General features: G+C 43.3%; 1 protein-coding gene across 2 annotated transcripts in view; it reads left to right on the top strand.

The window, feature by feature from the left end:
* LOC122928036 (solute carrier family 23 member 2-like) overlaps positions 1–17,102 on the top strand; it is a 368,046-nt gene that overhangs the window by 330,574 nt on the left and 20,370 nt on the right. For both annotated transcript variants that reach the window (XM_044280499.1, XM_044280501.1), the window contains one exon: positions 4,923–5,018. In XM_044280499.1, the coding sequence (XP_044136434.1) occupies positions 4,923–5,018 (96 nt within the window). The remainder of the gene's footprint in view (positions 1–4,922; positions 5,019–17,102) is intronic.

Here is a 17,102-nt window from a genome sequence, read left to right as displayed (position 1 = left end):
CCCTGCCTCCTCATCCTCCACCTTGTCTTCAGCTTCCACTGTAGGCACAGTTCAGAGTGGACCACCAGCATACCTCCTATCTGCACCTGGTCAACCTGGGCGAACAAAGTAAAACTGGGGAGGAATTGCTCCATGTCACCAACAATGAAATTGAATACTGGCTGTCTCCTCACCAACTGCAGATAGGAACAATGGTCACCGATAACAGGAAGAACATTCTGTCTCGGGAGGGCTGAGCAATGCACCCTGCATGGTGCATATCTTCAACATGGTTGTCACCTGCTTCCTGAAGTCTTTCACCCAACTGCAAGACGTCTTGAAAATGTTAAGAAAACAGTGTATGCACTTAATTTAGTCTCACCATGAACAATACACCCTCCTTGAGCTTCAACACCAGAATGGTGTTCCCCTACAATGTGACATTTCCACAAGTTGGAACTCCGCACTCCACATGTTGGATCTACTGTATGAGCAGAGAAAATCTGTAACCAATTGCTTGATGATGTAGGCAAAGTTGACTACTCCCTGGTGTAACTTTGAAATTACAGGTCCTTCTAAAAAAATTAGCATATTGTGATAAAGTTCATTATTTTCTGTAATGTACTGATAAACATTAGACTTTCATATATTTTAGATTCATTACACACAACTGAAGTAGTTCAAGCCTTTTATTGTTTTAATATTGATGATTTTGGCATACAGCTCATGAAAACCCAAAATTCCTATCTCAAAAAATTAGCATATCATGAAAAGGTTCTCTAAACGAGCTATTAACCTAATCATCTGAATCAACTAATTAACTCTAAACACCTGCAAAAGATTCCTGAGGCTTTTAAAAACTCCCAGCCTGGTTCATTACTCAAAACCGCAATCATGGGTAAGACTGCCGACCTGACTGCTGTCCAGAAGGCCATCATTGACACCCTCAAGCAAGAGGGTAAGACACAGAAAGAAATTTCTGAACGAATAGGCTGTTCCCACAGTGCTGTATCAAGGCACCTCAGTGGGAAGTCTGTGGGAAGGAAAAAGTGTGGCAGAAAACGCTGCACAACGAGAAGAGGTGACCGGACCCTGAGGAAGATTGTGGAAAAGGACCGATTCCAGACCTTAGGGGACCTGCGGAAGCCTGGAGTCTGGAGTAGAAACATCCAGAGCCACCGTGTACAGGCGTGTGCAGGAAATGGGCTACAGGTGCCGAATTCCCCAGGTCAAGCCACTTTTGAACCAGAAACAGCGGCAGAAGCGCCTGACCTGGGCTACAGAGAAGCAGCACTGGACTGTTGCTCAGTGGTCCAAAGTACTTTTTTCGGATGAAAGCAAATTTTGCATGTCATTCGGAAATCAAGGTGCCAGGGGAGAGGGAAATGCCAAAATGCCTGAAGTCGAATGTCAAGTAGCCACAGTCAGTGATGGTCTGGGGTGCCATGTCAGCTGCTGGTGTTGGTCCACTGTTTTTTATCAACGGCAGGGTCAATGCAGCTAGCTATCAGGAGATTTTGGAGCACTTCATGCTTCCATCTGCTGAAAAGCTTTATGGAGATGAAGATTTCATTTTTCAGCACGACCTGGCACCTGCTCACAGTGCCAAAACCACTGGTAAATGGTTTACTGACCATGGTATTACTGTGCTCAATTGGCCTGCCAACTCTCCTGACCTGAACCCCATAGAGAATATGTGGGATATTGGGAAGAGAAAGTTGAGAGACGCAGGACCCAACACTCTGGATGAGCTTAAGGCCGCTATCGAAGCATCCTGGGCCTCCATAACACCTCAGCAGTGCCACAGGCTGATTGCCTCCATGCCACGCCGCATTGAAGCAGTCATTTCTGCAAAAGGATTCCCGACCAAGTATTGAGTGCATAACTGAACATAATTATTTGAAGGTTGATTTTTATTTGTATTAAAAACACTTTTCTTTTATTGGTCGGATGAAATATGCAAATTTTTTGAGATAGGAAATTTGGGTTTTCATGAGCTGTATGCCAAAATCATCAATATTAAAACAATAAAAGGCTTGAACTACTTCAGTTGGTGTGTAATGAATCTAAAATATATGAAAGTCTAATGTTTATCAGTACATTACAGAAAATAATGAACTTTATCACAATATGCTAATTTTTTTAGAAGGACCTGTATACAGTGGCAGCCTTTGCGAGACACCTGCCATTTGCTCAGGCCCTTTGAGGTGGCCACTTTCAGTTGCCAGGACTGTGAAATGAATGATGTCATTCCACGCCTTTATGTCCGGGAGGCAATGCTAATAAATCTGACTGGAGAGCGGACAGAAGATGTGGTGCCTATATCTCATGGCCACCTGAGCCCTGTAGAGGCCGAACTGGCACAGAAGGAGGAGTACATAAGCGATCAGGAATTCTATACAGAAATTGGTGGCTTATCTGTCTAAGTGACAGGAGGAGCAGGAGCACGAGGAGCTAGAGGGTGATGACAAAGACCGTGGCAGTATGCAGTGGAGATGTAGGCATGGATTCCCTTTCAGTCCCTGTGAAAATGGCTAGATGCATGCTGAGTTGCTTGCATAGTACATCACATTATCACCATTCGGCAGAAGGATAGGATGACTACTGGCTCTCCACAATGTTAGACCCTTGCCACTGGTTCAAAAATGGGGCCTTTTTTATACCTTTTGAGAGAGATAAAAAAAAGTAAACTACAATCGAGACATCCTTTGAAGTTGGATTGGTCACTTCCTACACATGCTATTGCCTATCCTCACAAAGGTCTAACAGGTGGGACCCTCTGAGCTTATGCACCACTGCGGTGACTGCAGGAAGGGGGATGGGAGGCAAGAACAGAACCAGGCCAATCAGCAGCAAATTAATTCTTGAGTGTCTATTGAGCACTTTTCTTCACCTGCCTACTAAAGAAACCACCCAGCAGCAGCAAGATACAGAGCAGAACCTGAACTAGCAGGTGGTGGCATACTTGAAGTGCACCCTGTCACCTCAGATCCAAGATCCCCTGGACTACTGGGAAGCCAAACATGAATTGTGGCCGCAACTCATGTCCAGCCATTAGTGTGACATCATAGAGAGTGTTTTGTGTGGCTGATGGCACAATTACCCCAAAGAAAATTCGCCTTTCAACACAAAATGTTTAGAGATTAACCTTTATAAAGATGAATCAGGCCTGGATCAACCAGAATTTCCAGACACAGGTGCCTGATGCAACAGTCTTAATCATTCTGCCAGTAATGATCGGACTGTAGTGTGCTGCCACACCGGAACATTGCGACAAATGGCCCCCTTACTTCTGCCCATGTGCTGCTGCCAATATTTTGATGTTGTCACCTGTCTGATTCCACATGCCTGCTGCCTCTACTGACATCTGCCCCTACTGTTACTGCCACTGCTATTTCCCCCCTTCCCACTCTGCTCCGGGGCCACTATTGGGGCCCTTCTTTCTGTTGCTGCCCATACCACTCTGTTCCGAGGACACTATTGTGGCTCTTCATGATTTTTCCACCCTCACCAGTCTGTTAAAGGGCCACTAGTGTCCCTGTTTGGTTGAGTTGACATAACCGTTTATTCTTCTGTTCTTCTGATCCATCAGAAGTACAGAAAAGTCCAAAACACAGAAGACATACACATATTTCCATCACATGTTATCTCTGTTTTGAACCCACTCCTTTTTTTGCCTTACTAGTACTGATTAAATACTTAAGCAAAAATTGACCATATGATAGAGGCCATTTTGCATCTGAATAAAGCTGATTACAGAGTCAAATGGACAAAACTCATGCAAACTTAGCATCAGGCCTCTATCACACTGTCAGTATTTTGCATCAGGATTTGATCATGATTTGGGAGCCAAAAGCCAAAACAGAAAAGACATTCAAATAACTTGTTATCTCTGTTTTGGACCCACTCCTGTTTTTGCCTTACCAATACTGGTCAAACGTTAACCAAATACTGACAGTTTGAAGCCAGATGCTCAAACTAGAGTATCCACTTTTTTTGGGCTGTTCTTCTGACAGATCAGAAAAACAGAAAAACAAGCAGTGATGTGAACACAGTCTTACTGCTGACCCCCACTGTCATGGGGCCACTACTTGAATCTTGGACCACTGCACGATTGAGTCCACGATGATTAATTATTTGGTCAGTTATTTCGATCACTTATTGTGAGCCAAATTCAGGAACCAAGCCTACTCTCTGATTATGCATCATTAATAGATCTGCATCTGTTCTGCGGTTTTGATCCACACCTGCTTTGGGCTGACAATAACTGATAAGAATAACTACCCAAATAAGTGAAGTGTGAACTAAGCCTAATAGTGACGCAGAAGGGATTCAAATGCAAATGTTTGTACTGCCACAACATGGATAAATAGAGCCTTTTTTTCTCCACTACTTTATTGGGGCTGCCTCCATGTTCTTATTCCACTAAAGATTCACTGGAACATGTGCAGGGGCGTGCATTTTTAATTATTTTTTTTAGCTAGGTGTTAGCTAGGAATGTTGTTGGCCTGCACAATGATGCCCACATCCATATATGTGACTTGCCTGTCATTCATTTAGTTTAGATTTTTATTAATTGTAGCATTATTGTGAGGTTGGATTTTTATCTTTAGGTTTTTCATGCAGTTTTGTAAGCCAACTCCAGATGTGGATCATGAAATTATAGTAAGTATAAATGACAGATACTATTTCACTCATTTTTTAATCAATTCTTGGCTTTGGCTTTAAAAAAATGTATCTGAACATCTTAGCTCGGAAACCCAGCGAAATACTACAAGTGTCAAAGGGAGATCATACATAACATGTCTCACCTGTCTGTACCCTTTGTTGTTTGGAGACTGAATTTTAATTACAAAACAGATATGCACACTAGACATCTGTTGCCAAAACTATCAGAGAATTATAATAAAATAAATGGTATCTCTTTGTCTTTCTTATTTAAGGAGTAAAGGAACTTGACCAAACCATTACTGTGCTTCTCACAACAAAAATGTTTGTTGGAGGATTCTTAGGATGTCTTCTCGATAACACTATTCCAGGTAAGCTATGAATGTATCTGTGAAAGAATTGCTTTCTGTTGTGACGCTGTTTCCATAATCATGTTACTTATGTAAACCATATGTGCATCGGAGAGGAAACTTTAATGAATATAATTTTTAGAAATGGTTGCACATGTCTACTTTTTGGCAAACTAGTACAGCTCCGACACCTTGTGCAGTGCAGCCATACACTTCAAATCAGAATCTAATAAATATGTATACAAAAATGGATATGATTTAGGGTTGAACTTTCTAATATCCTTCTAAGCCAATGCAAACTAGAAAAAACACTAATCCTCGCTAGAGGTAAGCAAATTTCTTAAAAAAAATAAAAAAAATCCATTTGTGGCCGAATTGATTTTACCAAAATTAGAAGTGCTCTAATAGGCCCAAATATTGGCATAGGACACTCTGGGGTTTCCTAGGCAGATGTTCCTAGGCAACATCTTCAAATGTGATTAGATCACAGTTAAATTTAAAATAGATTTTTTTTTCTTCTGAAAGGTATTTGGGTGAATGACACCCTGTAACGGTATGAGTTCAGGCCTAACCAGCCACTAGCCAGTGGGCACAGTACAGTCTGTGTGGGCCTGACACACACTGGCTTGCAAATGTGATTAGATCACAGTTAAATTTAAAATATAATTTTTTTTTCTGAAAGGTATTTGGGTAAATGACACCCTGTAACGGTATGAGTGCAGGCCTAACCAGCCACTAGCCAGTGGACACAATAGAGTATGTGTGGGGGCCTGAAAAAAAAAAAAGCACACTGATGTACCAGCCCTGAAAAGGGCTTTTTGGAGTGCTGTCTGGATGCTGTCCTTACAGCAGATGAGTCTGTGGACACAGAACAATGCTCTTGCTAACACTTTCCCTATTGAATCAGCAGCAGCTACACTCTCCCTCCTCTCACTGTGAAAGCAGATTCCGAATCTAAAATGGATGCTGTCCAGGAGGTGGGAGGGTCTGGGAGGGAGGGTCTGCTGCTGATTGGCTGGAATGTGTCTGCTGACTGTGAGGTAGAGGGTCAAAGTTTACTCAATGATGATGTTGTGGATTGGCTGGCTGCAAGGCATTATGTGTGTTCTCACATTACCAAGCTTCTTACTTTCACTTTGTAACCTGTGCAGCTGCCATTTTAGGAAAAACTGATTAGTTACCACGAAAACCAAGAAAATTTGATTCATTGCAAATTCGAATTTTTCCTAAATTTCTGACCGAATTTCACTTAGAATGCTTTTCTTCAGTGAACACTACTTTTTACAATTAAAAAAACGGTCCAAAAGTCATGCATTAACGAGGGTAGATGCCTATCTGCATTTACACACACAAATGGTAGTGTGGGATGAAAAAGTAGCTTGTTCTGCACAGTTGTTCAAAATGTTCAAATATAATGCCTTAATAGGGACAGATGCTTGCCCATGTCACTACGCACACATGCTAATATTAAAAGAAACAGTTGCTTGTTCTGAACATGTGTAAAAAAAAGTCTCCCTTTTTGAGACCAGCAGCAGTACAGTGTGAATGTGAAAAGGGTATGTTACAGTAGCATGTTACAGCACTAGTAGCAGCAGCAGTAGTAGCACAACATGGAACAGATGTTCTACAGGCTGTAGAATAAATCTTTCTGTGGATGTGTATGGGTAATAGTAGAAGTGAAGGCTAGGTAGAAGTAAGGGTAGTGGCAGTAGTTTTGAGCGCAAATATTCGAATAGAAAAATTTTCTCTCGAATATCGGCACTTCGATAATTTGTGAATATTTAGAATATATTGATATATATTTTGTTAAAACGAATATTCATTGATTTTTTTTTTCCATCTGAACCCATTAGTGATAGTAAATGTAATGGGTTCAGATGAAAAATAATATAAGAATATTTGTATTTCAAATATAGCGCTATATTCTATATATTTGACAATTCTACATATTTGACAATTCTACCAAGCCAACCCAATAGGAAAGTTGCTTAACGCCCTTATGCGATTCGATTAATGCACATATTTAATTGCAGATTTTTCACATAAGATAACATAGTAACATAGTACAAGAGGCCAAAAAAAGACATTTGTCCATCCAGTTCGGCCTGTTATCCTGCAAGTTGATCGGGAGGAAGGCAAAAAAAAAACTGTGAGGTAGAAGCTAATTTTCCCCACTTTAGGGGAATAAAAAATTCCTTCCCAACTCCAATCAGGCAATCAGAATAACTCCCTGGATCAACGACTGCTCTCTAGTAGCTATAGCATGTAATATTATTACGCTCCAGAATCGCTTCCAGGCCCCCCTTGAATTCCTTTATTGTACTCACCATCACCACCCCCTCAGGCAGAGAGTTCCATAGTCTCACTGCTCTTACCTTCTTTCCTCCAAACGCAGAGGATGTCCCCTCGTCACAGTCCTGGAGATAAATAGATGATGGGATAGATCTCTGTACTGACCCCTGCTATATTTATACATATTAATTTGATTTCCCTTCAGTCGTCTTTTTTCTAAAGTGAATAACCCTAATTTTGATAATCTTTCAGGGTACTGTAGTTGCCCCATTCCAGTTATTAATTTAGTTGCCCTCCTCTGGGCCCTCTGCAGCTCTGCTATGTCTGCCTTGTTTACAGGAGCCCAGAACTGTACACAGTACTCCATGTGTGGTCTGACTAGCGATTTGTAAAGTGGTAGAAACATGTTCTTATTAAGGGCATCTATGCCCCCTTTCAACCGGCGTGATCTTATTGGCCTTGGCAGCAGCTGCCTGACATTGGTTTTTGCAGCTTAGTTTGCTTTTTTTTTAAATTCCTAGATCTTTTTCCATGTCAGAGTTACTGAGTGTTTTACCATTTAGTATGTACGGGTGACTTGCACTATTCCTTCCCATGTACATAACTTTACATTTGTCAGTGTTAAATCTCATCTGCCACTTATCTGCCCAAGCCTCCAATCTATCCAGATCCCTCTGTAGTAGTATACTGTCCTCTTCAGTGTAAATTACTTTACACAGTTTAGTGTCATCTGCGAAAATTGATATTTTACTATGCAAGCCTTCTACAAGATCATTAATAAATATATTGAAGAGAATAGGGCCCAATACTGACCCCTGAGGTACCCCACTAGTGACAGTGACCCAATCTGAGTATGTACTATTAATAACCACCCTCTGTTTTCTATCATTGAGCCAGTTACTTACCCACTTACAGACGTTTTCTCCCAGTCCGAGCATTCTCATTTTAAATACAAACCTTTTATGTGGTACAGTGTCAAATGCTTTGGAGAAGTCCAGATATACAACATCTATTGATTTGCCGCTGTCAAGTCTAGAACTTACCTCCTCATAGAAACTGATTAAATTGTTTGGCATGACCGATCCCTCACGAAGCCATGCTGATATGGCGTTATTTGTTTATTTCCGTTGAGATGCTCTACGATAGCATCTCTTAGAAAACCTATAAACAGTTTACCCACAACAGATGTTAAAGTTACCGGCCTATATTTTCCAGGCTCTGTTTTTGGAACTTTTTTGAATATTGGCACCACGTTTGCCATGCGCCAATCCTGTGGGACATTCCTTGTCAGTATAGAGTCCGTAAATATCAGAAATAAGGGTCTGGCTATGACATTACTTAATTCCATTAGGATACGGGGGTGTATGCCATCCGGTCCTGGCGATTTGTCTATTTTAATCTTTTTAAGTCGCTGTTGAACTTCTTCCTGGGTCAGATAGGACACTTTTAAAAACCCAGAAAATTATAGCTGTACTTCTAGCTTAAATTGCACATTGACTAATGTGGCAGAGGCCCAAAATGAAGGTTATTGCCAAAAATGGGTGTTTTTTCAAAGCCCGAAAAGTATTGAAGTTTTTAAAACTTGTTTTTAACAATCACAGATGCAGCAAGGGCTGCAATATTAAAGGGAACCTGTTATGTGGATATTTAATTATAATATAACTAATCATCTACAATCATTAACTACTAAAAAGTGCCTTAGACGTATTCACTTACTGGTGTGACAGATGGTTACCTCATAATATACACACAAAGATGCCGCATGCCGCATGCTAATGAGCTGATTCGAGTCCGGCGTGATGTCATTAAGTCCAGCGTATATTTAATTCAGAGCTACAGCCACTCCTCTGCCCACCTGCTGCTGGTTCATATGGAAACAAACTGTCATTCAGCAGCAGGTGGGCAGGGAGAGTCAGGGGCTCATAAATATTCATGACTCATCATTATCAGCTGGAGCTTTTCAATACAAGATGTTGGCAGATTGACTGGGTCAATTAAAAAAAGTGACCCAGCATTTTGTTAAGAGAATAAGTCACTTATTTATGTTGCCCTTAGTTAGGGCAACATAAAACTGGTGACAGGTTCCCTTTAAGTATTTTGCCCAAAAAGTTTTTGTTTTTACTAACAGAATATAAAAGCTGTTTATATTGCTTGAATTTAACACGTGCAGATGCAGCAAGGGCTGTAAAATTGTGTATTTTGCCCAAAAAGGGTATTTTATTAATAGCAGAATAGAACCACAGTATCTAAAGTGTGTATTTCACGTACAGATCCAGACTAGGCCGTAATTAAAGATTTTTGCCCAAAATGTGTGTTTTTCTAATAGCAGAATAGAACGACAGTATGTAAATGGTGTATCTCACACGTACAGATCCAGACTAGGACGCAATTTAAGTTTTTCCCCCAAAATGGGTGTTTTTCAAATAACCGAATAGGATCACAGCATCTAAAGAGTGTATGTCACACGTACAGATGCAAACTAGGATGCAATTAAAGATTTTTGCCCAAAATTGGTGTTTTATTAATAGCAGAATAGAACCACATTATCTAAAGGGTGTATCTCACAATGACATATGCATCAAAGGCTGCAAAACAGAATATGACAGCAGTATATAACGCTTGAATTTCAGACGTGCTGATGCAGCAAGGGCTGTTAAATTGTGTATTTTGCCAAAAAAGGGTGTTTTTAAAAACCCAGAAAATTATGGCAGCCTTTCAAAAAGTTATAAGAAATCGCTGAACACTGAACCCGAACCCAAACTTTTACTGAAATGTTCGGGTTCAGGTCTGGGGTCCAAAAATCCTAAAGTTCAGTATGAACCCGAACTTTACAGTTCGGGTTCGCTCAACCCTAGTCAAAAACTGCTGTGTGACCACACAGCAGGGCGCAGAAGGAAAGAAACACCATATGGTTTTTAAAAGGCATATTTTGATGGACTGTTTTTTTGACACCATGTCCCATTTGAATACACCCTGATGCACCCCTAGAGTAGAAACTCCCAAAAAGTGACCCCATTTTAGAAACTACACCCCTCAATGTATTCAAAACTAATTTTACTAACTTTGTTAACCCTTTAGGTGTTCCACAAGAATTAATGGGAAATGGAGATGAAGTTTCAGAATTTCAAATTTTTGGCAGATTTTCCATTTTAATCATTTTTTAACGCTAGTAAAGCAAGGATTAACAGCCAAACCAAAGTTAATATTTATTGCCCTGATTCTGTAGTTTACATAAACACCTCATATGTGGTCAAAAACTGCTGTATGGCCACACGGCAGTGCGCAAAAGAAAAGGAAAGCCATATGGTTTTTGGAGGGCAGATTTCACTGGGAAAATTTTAACTTGCCATGTCACATTTGAAGACCCCCTGATGCACCCCGAGAGTAGAAACTACAAAAAAGTGATCCCATTTTGGAAACTATGGGATAAGGTGGCTGTTTTGTTGGTACTATTTTAGAGTACAGATGATTTTTGGTTGCTCTATATTACACTTTTTGTGAGGCAAGGTAACAAAAAAATTATAGCTGTTTTGCCACTGTTTTTATTTTTTGTTTTTTACATTTATCTGACAGGTTAGATCATGAGCTATTTTTATAGAGCCTGTTGTTACGGACGCGACAATACCAAATATGACTTTTTGATCGCTTGCTATTACACTTTTTGTGATGTAAGGTGACAAAATGTATTTTTTACACAGTTTTTTTTTTTTTACTGTGTTCACCTTCGGGGTTAAATCATGTGATATTTTTATATAGAAGGTTGATAAGGACGCGGCAATACCTAATATGTATACTTTTTTATTTATTTAAGTTTTATACACTGATATCATTTTTGAAAAAAAAATAAAAAATCATGTTTTAGTGTCACCATAGTCTGACAGCCAGAGTTTTTATATTTTTGGGCGATTATCTTAGTTAGGGTATCATTTTTGCGGGACGAGATGACGGTTTGATTGGTAGAATTTTGGGGTGTGTATGACATTTTGATCGCTTGCTATTACACTTTTTGTGATGTAAGGTGACAAAAAAAAGGCACCGTTTTTGACACCGTTTTTTTTATGGTGTTCAACTGAGGAATTAGGTCATGTGATATTTTTATAGAGTAGAGCCATATATAGTTTTTTTTTGGGCGATTGTATTATGTAGGGGCTCATTTTTTGCGGGAAGAGGTGACGGTTAGATTAGTACTTTTTTGGGGGGCATACCCCTTTTTAATCGCTTGGTGTTGCACTTTTAGTGATTTCAGGTGACAAAAATGTATTTTTTTTACACAATTTACATTTTTTTATGGTGTCTTTCGGACGGGGTGGATCATACGACATATTTATAGAGACGGTCGTTACGGACTCGGCGATACCTAATATGTGCGCTTGTTCTTTTTTTTTCAATTTTTGAATATAAAATCAGGGGAAAGGAGATTTTTTTTTTTTTTTACTTGAAACTTTATTTTTATTTTTTCAAAACACTTTTTTTATCTTTTTTTTTAAAACGTTATTTATGTCCCACTCTGGGACTTCAACTTTTGGGTCTGTATTACATCTGTATTGTAATGCACTGCTTGTTCGTGTACTACAGTGAGTAGTACACAAACAGGTTGCCTAGGAGACCCAGCCCGAGGCTTGATCTCCTCGGCCCCCGTAGAAGGCAGGTCCCGATGCCGTGCAGGGTATTGGGCAGCCTCTGCATGGCATTGGGCTGCCTTGTCACGCATCAAGTCCCCGCCACAGCAGCGCGAGGACTCGATGTGATCACTCACCCGCCGAAAACCACTTGTATGTCGCGGTCAGCGCGGACCGCGTCATAGAAGGGGTTAATCAACCGGCATTGCTGTAAACAGTGATGCCAGCGGATACAGCAGGGGCCCGGCTACCAGGGACTGCCGGACCCCTGCAGCGATCGGGCACGCACTGCTCAGGTGCCTGCCCGATCATCCAGCCGTGCATGTATGGCATAATGCATTCTGGCAATGCATCCCCCACCATACATGCACGGCATTCTGCGTTAAGGGGTTAAAAAAAAGTCTCTTATTCTTAGTGTCCGTCCAGTTAGTGTATTATTGTTTTTTTGTTTTGTTTTTTTCGCTTTTGTTAATTTAGAAAAGTCTTTTAGTCTCTGTGTTTTAGTATTTAGTTAGTGTCTGTGTCTTTGGTGTAATAAAGAAACAAAAAAACAAAAAAGTTTTATAGTCTTAGGTTTTCTGAGTTTTGGGTAGTTTCTTGCATCCTCTGTAAAAAAAAAATATATATATATATATATATATACTGTCTATATATAGTCTATTATTTTATTTTTTTTGTATTTTAGTTAGGGTCTGTGTCTGTTTAGTTTGTGTAATAAAATGTAATTTAGTTCCACATACATTTTTTTTTGTATATTTCATTTAATTTTTCCCCATCGTCCCCACCCCAATAAAGTTTGGCCAAAATCACTTTTTATTTATATATTGTTTTTTTTGTTGGAACAAATATCATAATAAGCAGCATGGGTGTATCGGGAAGGTGCTGGTCGTGGTAGGGATACTAGGGGAGTTGGTTCCTCTAGCCATGGGCAGGGGGGCGCAGGTGTCAGTGGCCTCCGCCTGATCCGTGAATTTTTCAGGCGTGGCAGCCGCCCCATTAGTTCTTAAGATGCCGAGGCTGTGGTGGCTCTCTTGGCAGATTCCAGTGCCTCGGAGTCCTCTGCCCCACATCCCATCAGCAGCAGCCCTCCGCCTCCTGTAGGTAGGACAAACCTCCAGCCCCCAAGAATCTTCTCTGCTCCTGTTCGAAGACAGCGACAGTCAGAGGGTCATCTTGTGGGAGGCAATGCAGGAGGCAGAATTGCAGTTTAGTCCTCCTGATGGGCAGAACCTTTTGGAAGGGATGGGGGATAAGGAGGAGAAGGAGGAGGGGGTAACACCTGTAAATTCCCAGTGAAATCCCTTCCAACTGGTGCGGGTGGTGTCAGCCAGACAACCCCTGCACCTAGTCAGACCCAGGCGTCAACGAGGGGACATCGGAGCCTGGTCAGGGGCTCCATGTCTGCTGTTCCCCTCATTCCACCACTGGTTGGCCCTGGGTCTGACATTATAGGGGATGAAGAGGAGGGTGACGCAGAATGGGTGCAACCTCCTTTGTCAGGTGACAGCAGCACCGATGAATGTAGGCACCCGAGGCAAATGGTGCGGCAGGTCACCAGGGAGCCCAGTATCAGGGGCTTCACTGGTAATGGCAGCAGGAGTAGGCAGCAGTAGTAGCAGCATCCAGCTCAACCTGTGTGCACTGAGCCCGAACAGGCGCAAGTCAGCACCAACCCATCTGACAGGAGGTTGATGCAGAAGTCACCTGTTTGGGCTTACTTCATCCTGGCAACAGATGATGTAACAATGGGCATTTGTAAGCTGTGCCATGCCAGGGTGAGGAGAGTGATTTATGTGGCTCAGCTGGGTACCACTGCCCTCACCCAGCACATGCGAGTCAACCACTGGCGGGAGTGGGAACAGATGCAGGGTGGTCGTAGCAGCAGCTCCACCAGCAGTGTGCAGGGGACAGCAGCTCCTATCACTGGACTGCAGCCACCCCAACCCTTTCCACCGATTCATTCCCACTCCCCCGCTCCCTCTCCTAGAGGTATTGGTACCGGCAGCCAGACCTCTGCCTCCACTGCACCCTCCTTTAGCTCCTCTTCATCTGCATTTGAACGCACCTCGTCCTATGCCCCCGGGGACCAACGCGTGTGTTCACTCAATGGGCTTCTGGCAAGGGTTATCGCCCAGCAACTGCTGCCATTCAATCTTGTGGATAGCAATCCATTCAGGCAGATGTTGAAGCAGGCCCAACCCAGATGGCGGGTCGCCAGCTGGCAAAGTAATGGCGGCTGGCGACACGCCAGCTTCTTGTGCAGAATGTATCCCTGTTGCTGGATCATGCTGTCAGCAACAGTGTGCATCTGACAATGGATGCTTAGACCAGAAAACATGGGCAGGGACAATACATCAGCTTTACTGCCCATTTGGTGTCCCTCTGAGGCACCGGGGAGGGATCAGCGGCATCAGAGTTTGTGGTGCCACCCCGGGGTGTCCAGGGGAGAACTGCTGCTCTCCCGCAAACCACTGTCTCCAAGGAAGCTTAGCCCCCCCAGCAAGCATCCCCGTTTCTACACAAGTGTGGGGCACATCCGCTGCCAGGCTGTGCTCCAGCTTGTGAGCTTAGGGGAACGGAGACACACTGGACCTGATGTTCTGGCTGCACTAACAGGCTCAGGTCCAGAAATGGCTGACACCCCGCAGGTTAGAGGAAGGTATGATTGTCTGTGACAACAGCAGAAACCTACTCGCCACTCTCCATGCTGGCAGTCTTACCCATGTGCCCTGCATGGCACATGTCCTCAACCTTGCAGTACAGAAGTTCCTCCGCACATACCCAAGGTTGAGTGACATTGTGCAAAGGGTACGGAGGATTGCCAGCCACTTCTGACGCTCCCCAACTGCCTCCACGTCTCTGTCCAAAGGTGGCTGGCCCCAACAGCACCCAGCAGCACCAGCCGAGCAGGTGACTTTATGGGTGAAATGAGGCTGTTCTACCAGTCTGCGCGACCCAGTACCAGCAGCAGCCGCATCAGTCATCACCAGCGGCTGGCCTGCATGGTGGCAGACTACATGGGGTCCAATAGTGCTTCCGAGAGCATGAGCACCGACGACCCCATGGAGTACTGGGTTGCCAGGCTGGACACCTGTCGTGAGCTCGCTTAGTATGCACTGGAGTTACTGTCTTGCCCCCCCCCCCCTTCCAGGGTACTGTCTGACATTCAGCGCGGCAGGTATGATGGTCACCGACAAGCGGACCCTTCTGTTTACTGACTCCGTGGACAGACTGACATTCATAAAAATGAATAAGTCCAGAATCGGCAGTGACTTCATGGCCCCCAATGTCTGTTCAGGGCGCTGTAGAGTACCTTGTCCATCCCTCTCCTTGGCTCTGAAAATAAATTGGTCAATCAGGGAGGGCGTGTAGTGATGTACCAACCCTGAATACTGCTCCAACTCTAAGGAATAGAAACTAGAAAGGGGGGCAGTCACTAAATAAAACTTAACTTTTAATAGCATAGAGAGGTAAAACTAAGCCCCTACAGACGAACAAACAAATAATTACGGATTTGGGGCTCAACTGGTCATTGGTGAAGGACCATCAGGAGAACTGGGTATAACTGTCAAATAGCTGGGTGGGTGCCCAAACCGTCTAGTAGACACAGAGAGACAAAAACAGTTGTCTCACCATTGTAGAAAGTATGTTTCCATAGATGGTGTAGAGCAAAGTGTCATGGGTAGCTCCTAACACGGACTAGCGGGTGGCTAGTAAGGCCCAAGAGGGAGGGGGGTAGTGAGTGTCGACTAACCCTACTTGGCCTAGTCCACCCTATAGACTCCTAGGTACTGGGTCCAAAAAACCCTGCAAGGGGTGGCCCTGGCTGGAACCTGGTCCTACTCTAGAGATCCTAAAAGGCCCTGTCCAGAGTGAAGAACGTAAATGGTAAAGGTGCCAGAACCGGGGGCTGAAAAAGCTTACAAAGGTATACAGGCGAAGAAAAGGGTGTCCCGATGCTTTTTATCAATATGAGCCCCTAGAATCTTTAGGGGACACGGGGCAAACAAATCAAATGGTTATTACCAGAGGCGGCGTAACATGTAGCCAATAAAGAGCATAGTCAGTATGGCACAGAGTGTAGAGAACGCCTCCTAGTGGTCACTTATGGTATGGATGGCCAGACAGGAGGACATTACTTCAACGGTAAAACACCAAAAGGGGGAGGAGGAGTGCCTCGAACATTTATTCGAGCGACGTGCTACAACTCCAATCCTTAAGTTGTAAATGTGCTTGCGGAATAGTGGCTATGTACTAGTTTGTCCCTCAGATTGCTGCCTCTCCTGAAGGTCACCGATACGTGGGGTCTGAGGACCTCGGCCAGATCTGGGTCCATCAGTAAGCTGTCCCAATGGTGTTCTAGAACGCTTTTTACCTGAGATGCAGCAGTATCAAAGGACCCTATAATTCGTACAGTTTCCTGGGATCTTTGTGCTGCATGTGTGGTGGGATGGAGAAGTGCAGTGCTTGTAAGCTCCTGTGCACGTTGGTAGGCAGATCTTAAAGTCTTGTCAGGATACCCCCTTTCCTCGAACCTAGATCTTAGGTCCCACAGCTGGCGTTGGAACTCGCCCTTTTCTGAGAAGTACCTTTTTAATCTCAGGTATTGTCCAGTGGGTATGCCCCTCTTAAGGGGGACAGGGTGACAGTTGTCCCATCTGAGGAGAGAATTTGTCGCTGTTGGTTTTGTCACACTGGACAGGATACAAGATACCACAGAAAACCACAAACAAGTGTCTAGGCCAGAAGCTGGGGATAAAGGTCGCCTCCTTACAAATCCCTACCAGCTCTCCCTAGACTACTGTGCCCACATTCAGACCCTGAAGATGGGAATAAACGTGCCCCCGTGCCTAAGGCTGAAGATACCCTAAAATCCATAAGATGGTAACAGGGGAAAAGAGACAGCCTGCTTCCTCAGGACCTGGAGGAGGCAGGCGTCTCCCTAACAGCCTAGACAGGACACACAAAAGAAAACCAAAACCAACTTATCTTGTCACAGAGCAGAAATGGAAAATCCTTCCTTCCTTCCACAGAGCAAGAAAGAAGCTATAACCTGCACAGGACACTGGGAAGAGGCGTGATTTAAACTCCTACAAACGACCCCACCCAGAGCACCTGAAGGGAGGCGGATGCAGCTCAACTCCAAAACAAAAACAAATAACTACACACATGCTGATAGCCTGGCAGACCTCCG

Source organism: Bufo gargarizans, chromosome 2 (genome assembly GCF_014858855.1).
Source record: "Bufo gargarizans isolate SCDJY-AF-19 chromosome 2, ASM1485885v1, whole genome shotgun sequence".
Classification (NCBI taxonomy): Eukaryota; Metazoa; Chordata; class Amphibia; order Anura; family Bufonidae; genus Bufo; species Bufo gargarizans.
Note: the sequence above shows the minus strand (reverse complement) of the source record. Positions and strands in the feature narration are given on the sequence as shown.